Below are 13,780 nucleotides of genomic sequence, written 5' to 3'. Positions count from 1 at the left end.
TCTCCCAATAAGAATTTTAAGATCTCTCCACAGGTGTTCAATGCGATTTAGATCTGGATTCATTGGTGCCACTTCATAACTCTCCAGCGCTTTGTTTCCATCCTTTTCTGGGTGCCTCTTAAAGTATATTTGGAGTCATTATCCTGCTGGAAGACCCATGACCTAGGACACAAACCCAGCTTTAGGACACAGGGCACTACATTGTGACCCAAAATCCTTTGTTAACCTTGCAATATCATGATGCCTTGCACACAGTGAAAATACCCAGTGCCAGAGGAAGGAAAGCAACCTCAAAACATCTTTGAACGTCCACCATATATGACTAGGTACTGTGTTCTTTTCTTTGTAGTGTTTTCAGTAAACAGTAGAATGATACGCTTTACCAAAAAGTTCTATCTTGGTCTCGTCTGTTTTCAAGATGCTTTCCCAGAAGGATTTTGGCTTACTCAGGTCAATTTTGGTAAACTGCAGTCTATCTTTTCTATGTTTCTGTGTCAGCAGCGGGGTCCTTCTGGGTCTCCTGCCATGGTGATTCATTTCATTCACATGTCGACAGATAGTTCCCACTGACACTGATCCCCCTGAGCCTACAGGACAGCTTGAATTTCTTGGAACGTGATTGCGGGTGCTTATCCTCCATCTGGACTATCCTGTATTGCAACTTTTCATCAATTTTTTTGATCCACATCCAGGGAGATTAGGTATAGAACTTCTTGATTATGTTGCGCACTGTGGACAAAGGAACATCATGATCTTGGGAGATGGACTTGTAACCTTGAGATTATTGATATTTTTCAAGTTTTGGTTCGCAAGTCCTCAGACAGTTCTCTTCTCTTTTTGTTCTCCAGTCCATACTTAGTGTGGCGCACACAGATACACAATGCAAAGATTGAGTCAACCTCTCCCCTTTTGATCTGGTTTCAGGTGTGATTTTCATATTGCCCACACCTGTTACTTGTCACAGGTGAGTTTGAACAGGCATCACATTCTTGATACAAAGTTTCTTCCCCACAATTTTGGCCCGGTGCCAACAATTTTTTTGTGTGTGTGTAATGTAAAAACGTATTTTTTACAGGCCAGCGAGGCTTGTATTTATGACTGCCCTGATTGGCGCACAGTATTGCTGCCTCTCTGGCTTTGTGTGCTGGTGAGGGGGTCCGATGAGCGGGACTTATGGGGCATTTCTCTGTGGCTGTTCCTATTAGGGCATTATGTGTAGTTTGCCCTGGTGCAGGATCTTTCAGCCATGTTTGTTAGGGTCCAGCTCCTGAAGAGAAGGGCTATAATCAGGGTTTGGATCCCGTCACTAATATTGACATAACCCTATCACATATTACATTGCCGGATGTCACAGTGCATCTCTGCACATAAACATACACATCCAATAAAATTCCGCATCCGTGTTATTTCCGCCAGCAGTAAAGATGTCCGCACACCACGCCCACTGGCGCTCTGCCAACGAAAGGCAGCCAATCATTTAGTGCCTCAAGGGGTCCAGCTGCCGGAAGTGTCGGACTGGAAACGTGAATCTGCGGCGCGAAGTTCCTGGATGGGTAAAGTTCCGCCGTGATCTGATCGCTGAATGGCCGAAGACCTGTCACTATGATCCCGATACCGCTGGTCGTGGTGGTGCTTGGCGGATGGTGCGCTATTTATTTGGCGGACACGTTACTTACGGTGAGAGGACAAAAGAAAAAGCCGCCATTACTGTGCATGCAGGGTGTGCTGTCACGTGGTGTATATTATTACAGAATCCTGTTGTTTTACTTCAGTATGGGGTGATGTACGCGGCCCGGACTGCGCAGTGTGTGCTGCATGTACAGTGCATATGGGCACGCCGAGCACTGCTTCCGATCTGAGCTGTGCTGCTCGCAGATAAGGGGTGCCCAAGGGGTCTGCACCGACAGCTGTACTGCATGCACGACTGTCAGTGCTGTGACCCCCGTGTGTAACTGCCCTCCACAGTCAGTGCCGCGCCCACGTCCGTCACTACCCTCCACAGTCAGTGCCCCCCCGTCTGTCAGTGATGTGCCCCGTCCGGCGCTGTGCTCCTCAGTCAGTGCCCCCATTCATCGCTGCCCTCCTCAGTCAGTGCCCCCATTCATCGCTGCCCTCCTCAGTCAGTGCCCCCATTCATCGTTGCCCCCATTCATCGCTGCCCTCCTCAGTCAGTGCCCCCATTCATCGCTGCCCTCCTCAGTCAGTGCCCCCATTCATCAATACCCTCCTCAGTCAGTGCCCCCATTCATCGCTGCCCTCCTCAGTCAGTGCCCCCATTCATCGCTGCCCTCCTCAGTCAGTGCCCCCATTCATCGCTGCCCTCCTCAGTCAGTGCCCCCATTCATCGCTGCCCTCCTCAGTCAGTGCCCCCATTCATCGCTGCCCTCCTCAGTCAGTGCCCCCATTCATTGCTGCCCTCCTCAGTCAGTGCCCCCATTCATCACTGTCCTCCTCAGTCAGTGTCCCGCCGTCGCTGCCCTCCTCAGTCAGTGCCCCCATTCATCACTACCCTCCTCAGTCAGTGCCCCCATTCATCACTGTCCTCCTCAGTCAGTGTCCCGCCGTCGCTGCCCTCCTCAGTCAGTGCCCCCATTCATCGCTGCCCTCCTCAGTCAGTGCCCCCATTCATCGCTGCCCTCCTCAGTCAGTGCCCCCATTCATTGCTGCCCTCCTCAGTCAGTGCCCCCATTCATCACTGTCCTCCTCAGTCAGTGCCCCCATTCATCGCTGCCCTCCTCAGTCAGTGCCCCCATTCATCGCTGCCCTCCTCAGTCAGTGCCCCCATTCATCGCTGCCCTCCTCAGTCAGTGCCCCCATTCATCACTGCCCTTCTCAGTCAGTGCCCCCATTCATCACTACCCTCCTCAGTCAGTGCCCCCATTCATCGCTGCCCTCCTCAGTCAGTGCCCCCATTCATCACTGCCCTCCTCAGTCAGTGCCCCCATTCATCGCTGCCCTCCTCAGTCAGTGCCCCCATTCATCACTGCCCTCCTCAGTCAGTGCCCCCATTCATCGCTGCCCTCCTCAGTCAGTGCCCCCATTCATCGCTGCCCTCCTCAGTCAGTGCCCCCATTCATTGCTGCCCTCCTCAGTCAGTGCCCCCATTCATCACTGTCCTCCTCAGTCAGTGTCCCGCCGTCGCTGCCCTCCTCAGTCAGTGCCCCCATTCATCACTACCCTCCTCAGTCAGTGCCCCCATTCATCACTACCCTCCTCAGTCAGTGCCCCCATTCATCGCTGCCCTCCTCAGTCAGTGCCCCCATTCATTGCTGCCCTCCTCAGTCAGTGCCCCCATTCATCACTGTCCTCCTCAGTCAGTGCCCCCATTCATCGCTGCCCTCCTCAGTCAGTGCCCCCATTCATCACTACCCTCCTCAGTCAGTGCCCCCATTCATCACTGTCCTCCTCAGTCAGTGCCCCCATTCATCGCTGCCCTCCTCAGTCAGTGCCCCCATTCATCGCTGCCCTCCTCAGTCAGTGCCCCCATTCATCACTACCCTCCTCAGTCAGTGCCCCCATTCATCGCTGCCCTCCTCAGTCAGTGCCCCCATTCATTGCTGCCCTCTACAACCAGTGCCCCGCCATCCTTTAGTGCTGTGCCCCCGTCCGTCTCTGTCAGTGCCCTGCTGTCTGTCAGTGGCATGCCCACGTTCATCACTGCCCTCCTCCGTCATTGCTCTGGACATGTCCCAAAATCAGATCTTAATAAGGAACCTTTAGTCAGAACTCAACTTTTTCTTGTTTCTCTGTTTTGGAGCTTAATGCGTAATCTGACAACTGGGTGTCACCAGCTGTGGGCGTGTCCCTGCACACTGGCTCTATCCAATAGGCTCAGACTGTGGGGACACGCCCCTATGACAAGAATGGTAACACCCAGTTGTTAATGTCTTCCCTCATCTGTAGGATTAATAACCGAGGCTCAGCGTTGTCCTCCTGCAGAACGTTACACAGAGCCATTGTCAGATGAGGATCTAAAAAATCCTACAATTTTCATCCAGAAAAAAACCCTCTTTTAATCTGTATGGTAATCTGTGCGGCATCTAACAATTACAAGATTAAAAAAACCATTCCTGGGTTAATAATGGGAATGTATCTATAAAAATCACATACTATAGGGATTATCCCCTTTTGAGATGTGATTTTTATTTTTTCTTTTTGTTTGTTTTTGCACTCATAGACTGGGCGTATTTTGGATGAGATTAAATTCAGTCCATATGTAAACAAAAAAAAATCCTGAACAGCCGTATTGAATAACATTGATGCCCGTGTTGTCTGTGCGGTCACCTTTTTCCATGGACTGTGCTAGGACTGAAAATATGTAAATGTGCAAAGAAGTGCAGTGAAACCCCTCAGTTTATAGTGCGGATCCTTTTTGCTTGCGAAAAGTCTCATCCTCTGGTCCTTGAAGTATCTTTATAGGGCGATGCGTTGTCTTTGTCAGAGAACCTTCTTAATTTGGGATTAATGGAATGATCTGCGTAGATGAGAGAGTTCACAGACTGTATGTATACTGTATAGTCCTGTACGGATTATAGAGGATTACACCTGTGGATTGTGAGCTTGTGCATTAAAAGGAATCTGATGTCACCAAAACACTATTTACCTGTAATATGGGGTTAAACTGCAGGTAAATAGTGTTAAAGCCCTGTGTGACCGACAGCCCTGAAGTGTGGCTCCATGTAAGCTCTGTCCCCGAGTCCATCTCTGTAGACAGGCTGTCCTCCTACAATTCGGGGCATCATCCCTGCCGCCCTCCAGTCTGCGTCACCGGGGGTCTCGGAGAGATACACAGATGTGATTAAATCCTCATTCACTCTGCACAGCCGCACTTCAGGGCAGTCGGCCACATAGGGCTTTAATGCTATTTACCTGCAGATTAATCCCATTTCTGCACATAAACAGCGTTTTTGGTGATGTTAGGTTCATTTGAATGAATAGAACTGCAAACACAGTGGAACCTTGGATTACGAGCATAATTGGTTCCGGGACTGTGCTTCTAAACCAAGTTACTCTTATACCAAAGCAAATTTTCCCATAGGAATTAATTGAAACACAGACAATTTGTTCCACAACCCAAAAATATTTACTGTATTTATACAAACTTATTACAGTAATACAAAATAATGTACTGTGTTCATATAAAATTATTACAGTACACAAGTACAACATATAGTACAGTAAAAAACATAGAAAACAAAATAAACTGCACTCTAGCTTACAATAGAATTGTTGGTGTGTGAGAGGTGCAGTAAAAGCAATGTGCTCCACTGCTTAGCAGAAAGAAAGTACAATACTGTATGCACAAATGCAAATTGATATACATGCTATATAGTATATACTAATATATACTCTACTGTACAATGGTATTACTGCATACAGTACATAGGTACAGAAAGTTACCTCCAGAGCGGGTCATAGCGAGGTGAAAGGACAGAACCGGAAGTGTGCGTGGTGAGTATTTGCTCTTCTTGCAAAACATTGCTCTTAAACCAAGTTACAAATTTGTAAAAATCTTTGCTTGTCTTGCAAAACGCTCTCAAACAAAGTTACTCTTCATCCAAGCTTCCACTGTACAGCTAAGGTTACCTGACCTCCTATTGATACATAACTTTTCCTTTTTTCCCATCTGCCTTAGGTTGTTTTCATACTGTGTCTTTTTGCTGAGTTTTTGGGGTGAAAACTTCAGGGTTGAAGGACTTGTGAGTTTGTGGGGAAAATTTGGAAAGTTTCTGCGCTAAAAAAAAAAAGTGAATAAGTCTTGGACTGGTATGCCAGAGGCCCACCGATAACACGGACTTTGAGGGCCCTCTGTCTAACTACAGATATTACATTACCCTCATTCACAAATGTAGTTCTATATAATACACTGGGCAGTTTGCAGAACGAATGATGAGATGCTGCTAATATCCGTAATCAAGTGCGCTGTGCCAGTAGCCGGAAAGGATTCGGGATGTGCTGCGGCACAACCACTCGGTAGATGAATGAAAAGTCAATATTCGGTCTGGTTTCCTTGGCTATGAACATTCCAAGCAAGTGTGATGAGCCGTCTTCTGTTTCCTTCATTGTTGTACTGCTTACATATGAAGGTGGGGGCTGTGCTGCACAAGGGCCTGTCGGGGGATTCACCTGTTCCCCTGTGGGCCAGAACAAGCCTGGTGTAAGCATGCCCTTAAAGGGGTGTGCTCATCCTCTGTGCAGGAGCACACCGCTCCCCAGTTTCCTGGCTTCCTATGGGATGGGCGCTCCTTGATTGAAAATTCAGGTGATCAGCTTTTTTGCGTGCCTTTTCCCGATGCTGCTATATGGCGCAGCTTTACCTCTGCTACATCGGAGGAGTGCAGTTGGACTTCAGCTGGCTGGATTGTGCTCCGGCCACATTCACCGCAGCGCTTATAGACTTTGTTGGAAAAACCTTGTAAACGCGGCTCACGTTTGGCCACCACTGCTGGGCTCCACTGGTGGCCATAACCTAGGCAATGAGCAGTAAAACTAAAAAATGGCTCATCCTTGAATATAGAGGATTAGTAACTAGTACATTGCTTGTGTTGACAGGGAGTTAGTAACTTTCACTATTAAAGAACATAAAAATCACTGCGTCTAGGGCTTTGATATTCATGGTCTATCCTTATGCTATTTCACCAGTATCAGATTGGTGGTATCTGACACCCAGTACCTCCAACCATCCGCTGTGGTCAGAAGTATACAAATTCAGGCTTTGTGTGTGCTGTAATGGCACTCAGCAATGCTCCTATTCACTGCAATGAGGACCGAGCTCCAGCCCCTGAGAACGTTTCCTGCACGGTATGTGGAGCTGTGCTGCGCGGTGCGCTGATTGATGGGGGTGCCTGATCTTCCTCTGATCTAATATTCATGTCCTACCCTAAACATACACCATCAATCTCAAAGCCCTCGCAATCCGCGCTAACACTTGCCTAATTATTAGTATAAATCGTGTTTGTGCCTTTCTCTCATAGTCCTCAAAGACCTACAGGAGCTCGTATGAAGAATGGCTTTCTACGCACGGCCTCAGCATTGCGCCCTTCCACATCCGCTGGCAAACCACGATTTTTAACCGTCTCTTTTATAAGTGGGGAAGATGGAAGCCGTACTTCTTGTATGTATGGTAAGCAAACATCTACATAATTGATGATTACAGGACCGGTTATAATATAAATATAGCACCATAACTTTTCTGTTTTTAAGCAAAATCTTTGCTTTTTTGAGATAGAGAATACTGGTAATTGACCATAGGGTCTAGTGGTGTTATTAACCCCTAGATTGGAGCCCAGTGACTCAACTTCAGAAACCCCCGGTCATCAGCTGATGTTTCCAGGGTAAGAAGCCAAAGTCCCAAATATGATGTGGTAGAGCCACTGTGGCTAGTGGAGGAGAGACGGCCTCCAGGACCGGGCACTTGGCAAGACGTGGGCATACTCACAATACCCCGTACACAGATCTGATAGTTTGCTCCAATGTATCAGTTTAGGGAAAATAATGAGCATGGAGTGGAGTCATTAAGGATCCTAAAAATGCAAAGGGATTGATGCAAAAAGTGTATTAGTAAGTTGTAGAACTTTGCACTTCACAGTGATAAAGCCTATCGCCATATTTTCTTACAAAAATAAAAATGTTCATTGGATGACCTCTTATAGGTCCCCAATATAAGCAATGTGAAGTCCTGCTGTAGTAAGTGAATGTGCACCCACCCACACAACAATTGTCCTGTATCTGGTCTAACCACCTCCTCTCCGCAGGTTCAGCTTGGGTATGGTGTTTGGTATCCTCGCTATGTTTGGATCCATGATTCTCCTGGGGAGAACGCTGCTACAGACTTTAAATCAGATGATGACAGACACCCCCGGACCTCAAAATGATCGCATGCTCCAAGTTGTGGTTAGTACTATTAAAGCCATGGAAAGCGGCCATAACATAAACTGAAAGGGAAGCAGTCACTAGATGTACAGTGCATACAGTGGGCAGTATGGTATAGACCAGAAGCGCAGCAGATTGGTGTATGTGGGAAGAGACTTGGTATAACTTTGTTTGAAGCCTGAAATGTGGGAAAAGATTGAAAAATTCAGGGGGGCCAAATACTTTCACAAGGCACTGTATATTTGTCAGCTTTACTTTTAAGGCACTTAGAATGACTGTTCAAACCCAGTACAATGAGAGAACTCCTAAAGGGAACCAATCACCAGGATTTTCGTATATAAGCTAAAGCCAGTGTTATACTGGCACTATCAGCATGGAAACCCGACATGTATCGCTACATAAATGTGCAACTTCTTCAGGGAGCGCAGAGTGAACATGTTCTCTGTCCTTTCTGCAAACTCAGCATAGGCGCTCATGCATCATGGTGGGGCCAAATATATGTATACCCTCTTACCTGCTCATTTTCCCCTCTGTCTTCATTCTCCTCTTCTTTGACAGTTTTGGCTGTCAGTGGGAAGGTGTATTTGAATGTTCGGCTCCGCCATGATGCAGCGGCGGGGCCGAACACAATGTCACCGGTCACATAAGAACATGAATATATATATATATATATAATATATATATATATATACACACACACACATGCAAGATCAAAATTAGAGGGCGATGTATGATCGCTTGCTTTTTTCAGAAATAATGTAATCTGCAGTGATCAACATTTGAAGTTTTTTTGTGCTGGGTACACGATGCCACTAGGACAGTGTTTTACAAAAAAACCAAAGTTTATCAACATTAAACCTTTATTTTACCCAAAACGTGATGATCATAATTAGAGAACAGCAATGACTGTAGCACAAAGAAAGATTATGACTAAATTTTCTGAAGGTAACAACAGTCACCAATCAGTAGGAAGTGTACAGGCCTTTGCTGTGAATGACTTCAGCACATCTGTAGCCAGAGGACATCACTGGTCTCTCACACTGCTCTGGTGTGATTGGTCCACTCTTCTTCCAGTATCTTCCACAGTTCTTTGACTGTTGTGGGTTTCTTGTCCATAACTTTGTCACCAAGGATTTTCCAGAGGTTTTCTATTGGGTTTAGATCAGGACTCTGGGCTGGCCATTTCATTGTTTCAATGTTTTATTTTGCAACAAACTGCTTTGCCCGTTTTGCTGTGTGACAGGGGGCATCGTCCAGCATGAAAATCGCTCTCTGATTCAGTGATGAACACAAGTAAGGAATCACGTGTTGTTGAAGAAGGTTCACACTTGCATTCACTCTGCCATGTAGCTGTATGAGAGGTCTAACTCCTGCTGAAGAAAACATTCCCAAGCCATGACACTTTCTCCACCAACTTTCACTGACTTCTTAACACACTTTGGGTTTAGTCTTTCCCCAGTTTGTGGACAAACATAATGTTTCCCATTAGACCCAAATAAATTAAACTTGCTATCATCGCTAAAATGAACTGGGGACCACTTCTCCTCTGTCCACACAACATGCTGCTCACCAAAGGTGAGTCTAGTCTTTTGTCTCTTTCTGCTAATGAGAGGTTTGGTCACTGAAGAGTGGGCTTTCAGTCCAAATGCTCTTAAACTTTGTGACACTGTATGACAAGTCAGATCCTTACCCTGTTCAGTGCTGAACTGCCAAGCAATTCCAGCTGCAGTGTTGAAATGATTATCCATGGAGATTCTCCACATTATCCTGTCCTCTCTTGCTTTTGTCTTTCGAGGGCGACCAGCCTTCTTGGGGGACTTGAAAGAGTTTCTGATGTTGTAAAGATGCAATATTCTAGAGAAATCACAGACTTGGAATGACCAACTTCTCTTGCTATAGCTGATAGGGTCACCTCTATGGCCTTCATCTGGACAACCTGCTGCCGGAGGGTTTCAGTCACTTTGGAACGGCACACCATTTTTGCAAAGTCAGTGCAAACTGGAAAGTTAGGCTATGTACGCACGTTGCCTTTTTTTGTGACCACAAATATGGTGTTTTTGTGCGTTTTTAACTGCTAAAAAATGCACAAATATGCACTGCGGTAAAAAATGCATAAAAAAACATGCGTTTTTGTACGTTTTACCATGTCTTTTGCTGCGTTTTTTCCAATGCATTGCATGGGTGAAAAACGCTGGCAAAAACGCAGAAAGACATGTTGACATGTTGCATCTTTGTGGTCACTACAAAAACGCATCTAAAACAAAACTGCACTGTGTGGACAGCAAAAATGAAAACTCGTAGACTATGCTGGGGACATAAAGTCAGACAGTTTTAAGACAAAAAACGCACCCGAAAAACGCAGCAAAAAACGCACCATGCGCACATAGCCTTAGGTTGCCAGTTACATAGGGTTTTTGGTGGAATGAAGAAGAAATCAGGTCTATACCGCGCTAATATACTAATATTGCGTAAAAGGGGTTGTGACTGTCACAACCTGAATAGGTGAGTGCAGTCTACCACCTGTGGGAATTTTTCTCCCCTGGATAAGACCCTGTTGCGCTTTATTTCTTCCACAGTATTACTACTTGCTAGTTAGATAGGGTTTGTCCGTTAATTAAAGAAATGAGCATCAGATGCCAGATTAACACCAATAACTTGCAGGTATCTGAAAGTATTCTATAATTTGGATCAGCGTTCTTTTTCATTTATCTCATTTACATTTTTATTAAATTCAATTTATGAAATAAGCTTAAAATACTGCTAGTTTACTCAGGTTAGGATATAATCACATAGTACTACACAATGTCCTTAACATTTAGGAAATTGTGTGATGTTCTCTAATTTTGATCTCCAGTGTGTGTATATATGTATGTATGTATATATATATATATATATATATATATATATATGTATATATATAATTGCCTTATTCTGTCTGTCTGTCTGTCTTGCTCCAAAATTGTGTCCTTACGGTGACACAAAGCGGATTGGCCGCTGGCCTCGCCATGGCCCCGCCCCGCCGCACGGATTGGTCGCTCGCCCTGGCTCCCCCCCCCCCACACGGATTGGCCGGCCGCTCGCACAGGCTCCGCCCCCCACACGGATTGGCCTCTCGCCCCGGCACCCTGCACGTATTGGCAACTCGGCCACGCCCCGCCCCCCCTCACGCAATGCACGCTCGCTCTGGCCCCGCACGCATCCCCCGAACTGAAACGGAGACACGACTCCCAGGTGAGTACTGTACCCCCGGGAGCCCACACCAGCATACGCCGCCAACCCAGCCGACACAAACCCTCGCATTGCTGGGGTTTGCCACCGTATGCTGGTGTGGGCTCCCGTGCAAGTGGGGGACGGGATGCGCTGGTAACCATGGTAGCATAGTCACCAGCGCATCAAGGTCCTGCAGCGGCGGAAAATCCACACGCACACACATAACAGCGCACACACACACACACACACACATCAGATCACACTCACTCTCACACACACCTCACACACACATCAGATCGCATCCACACACTCACAGCATCCGGAGATATCGCTTGCTTCTCGGCGGCGATACTGTGCTGTGAGCTTCCAGGACCTGCCGGAGGATCACATGGCCAGAAGCATTTGGTATCTCCGGATGTTGTGAGTGTGAGCGCGTATGTGCAATATCGTCAGTGTGTGTGTGTGTGTGAGTGTATGCGATCGGATGTGTGTGAGTGTATGCGATCGGATGTGTGTGAGTGTATGCGATCGGGTGGGTGTGAGTGTATGCGATCGGGTGGGTGTGAGTGTATGCGATCGGGTGGGTGTGAGTGTATGCGATCGGGTGGGTGTGTGTGTGAGTGTATGCGATCGGATCTGTGAGTGTCGGCAGGGGAGCACGGCGTGCTGGAGGAGGCTGGGAGGAGAGAGGCTGATCCTGGGGAAGGCTGGGAGGGGGAGGCTGATGCTGGGGAAGGCTGATGTTGGGGGAGGCTGGGAGGGTGTAGGCTGATGCTGGGGGAGGCTGATGCTGGGGGAGCTGGGAGGAGAGAGGCTGATGCTGGGGGAGGCTGATGCTGGGGGTGGCTGGGATGAGAGAGGCTGATGCTGGGGGAGGCTGGAAGGAGAGAGGCTGATGCTGGGGGAGGCTGATGTTGGGGGAGGCTGGGAGGGTGTAGGCTGATGCTGGGGGAGGCTGATGTTGGGGGAGGCTGGGAGGGTGTAGGCTGATGCTGGGGGAGGCTGATGCTGGGGGAGCTGGGAGGAGAGAGGCTGATGCTGGGGGAGGCTGATGCTGGGGGTGGCTGGGATGAAAGAGGCTGATGCTGGGGGAGGCTGATGCTGGGGGTGGCTGGGATGAGAGAGGCTGATGCTGGGGGAGGCTGATGCTGGGGGAGGCTGGAAGGAGAGAGGCTGATGCTGGGGGAGGCTGATGTTGGGGGAGGCTGGGAGGGTGTAGGCTGATGCTGGGGGAGGCTGATGCTGGGGGAGGCTGATGCTGGGGGAGGCTGGGAGGAGAGAGGCTGATGCTGGGGGAGGCTGATGCTGGGGGTGGCTGGGATGAGAGATGCTGATGCTGGGGGAGGCTGATGCTGGGGGAGGCTGGAAGGAGAGAGACTGATGCTGGGGGAGGCTGGGAGGGGGAGGCTGATGCTGGGGGAGGCTGGGAGGAGAGAGGCTGATGCTGGGGGAGGCTGATGCTGGGGGAGGCTGGAAGGAGAGAGGCTGATGCTGGGGGAGGCTGGGAGGGGGAGGCTGATGCTAGGGAAGGCTGGGAGGAGAGAGGCTGATGCTGGAGGAGGCTGGGAGGAGAGAGGCTGATGCTGGGGGAGGCTGGGAGGAGAGAGGCCGATGCTGGGGGAGGCGGAGGCTAATGCTGGGGGAGGCTGGGAGGCGGAGGCTGATGCTGGGGGAGGCTGGGAGGGGGAGGCTGATGCTGGGGGAGGCTGGGAGGAGGGAGGCTGGGAGGAGAGAGGCTGATGCTGGGGGAGGCTGATGCTGGAAGGAGAGTGGCTGATGCTGGGGGAGGCTGGAAGGAGAGAGGCTGATGCTGGGGGAGGCTGATGCTGGAAGGAGAGTGGCTGATGCTGGGGGAGGCTGGAAGGAGAGAGGCTGATGCTGGGGGAGGCTGATGCTGAGGGAGGCTGGGAGGTGGAGGCTGATGCTGGGGAAGGCTGGGAAGAGGGAGGCTGGGAGGAGAGAGGCTGATCCTGGGGAAGGCTGGGAGGAGGGAGGCTGGGAGGAGAGAGGCTGATGCTGGGGGAGGCTGATGCTGGGGGAGGCTGGAAGGAGAAAGGCTGATGCTGGGGGAGGCTGGGAGGAGAGAGGCTGATGCTGGGGAGGCTGGGAGGAGGGAGGCTGGGAGGGGGGAGGCTGAGAGAAGAGAGGCTGATGCTGGGGGAGGCTGAGGCTGGGAGGAGAGAGGCTGATGCTGGGAGGAGAGAGGCTGATGCTGGGAGGAGAGAGGCTGATGCTGGGAGGAGAGAGGCTGATGCTGGGAGGAGAGAGGCTGATGCTGGGAGGAGAGAGGCTGATGCTGCGGGTAGAGAGGCTGATGCTGCGGGTAGAGAGGCTGATGCTGGTGCAGCATGGGGGATGGAGCACGATGGGGGGTGCGCAGCATGGCGGATGGAGCACGTTTGGGACTGCGCAGCATGGCGGATGGACCACGTTTGGGAGTGCGCAGCATGGCGGATGGAGCACGTTTGGGAGTGCGCAGCATGGCGGATGGAGCACGTTTGGGAGTGCGCAGCATGGCGGATGGAGCACGTTTGGGAGTGCGCAGCATGGCGGATGGAGCACGTTTGGGAGTGCGCAGCATGGCGGATGGAGCACGTTTGGGAGTGCGCAGCATGGCGGATGGAGCACGTTTGGGAGTGCGCAGCATGGCGGATGGAGCACGTTTGGGAGTGCGCAGCATGGCGGATGGAGCACGTTT

The 13,780-nt window shown here is 49.6% G+C and overlaps 1 protein-coding gene across 1 annotated transcript in view; it reads left to right on the top strand.

Annotated features, from left to right (window-relative positions):
• The first annotated feature begins 1,516 nt into the window (after nt 1–1,516).
• Nucleotides 1,517–13,780, top strand: part of MBTPS2 (membrane bound transcription factor peptidase, site 2) — a 114,610-nt gene continuing 102,346 nt past the window's right edge. Inside the window, exons 1-3 of the mRNA XM_075335408.1 lie at nt 1,517–1,677; nt 6,975–7,123; nt 7,755–7,893. Of these exons, the coding sequence (XP_075191523.1) occupies nt 1,603–1,677; nt 6,975–7,123; nt 7,755–7,893 (363 nt within the window). The 5' untranslated portion in view covers nt 1,517–1,602. The remainder of the gene's footprint in view (nt 1,678–6,974; nt 7,124–7,754; nt 7,894–13,780) is intronic.

Source organism: Anomaloglossus baeobatrachus, chromosome 2 (genome assembly GCF_048569485.1).
Source record: "Anomaloglossus baeobatrachus isolate aAnoBae1 chromosome 2, aAnoBae1.hap1, whole genome shotgun sequence".
In the NCBI taxonomy this organism is placed as follows: Eukaryota; Metazoa; Chordata; class Amphibia; order Anura; family Aromobatidae; genus Anomaloglossus; species Anomaloglossus baeobatrachus.
This window is presented reverse-complemented; position numbering and strand designations above follow the sequence as displayed.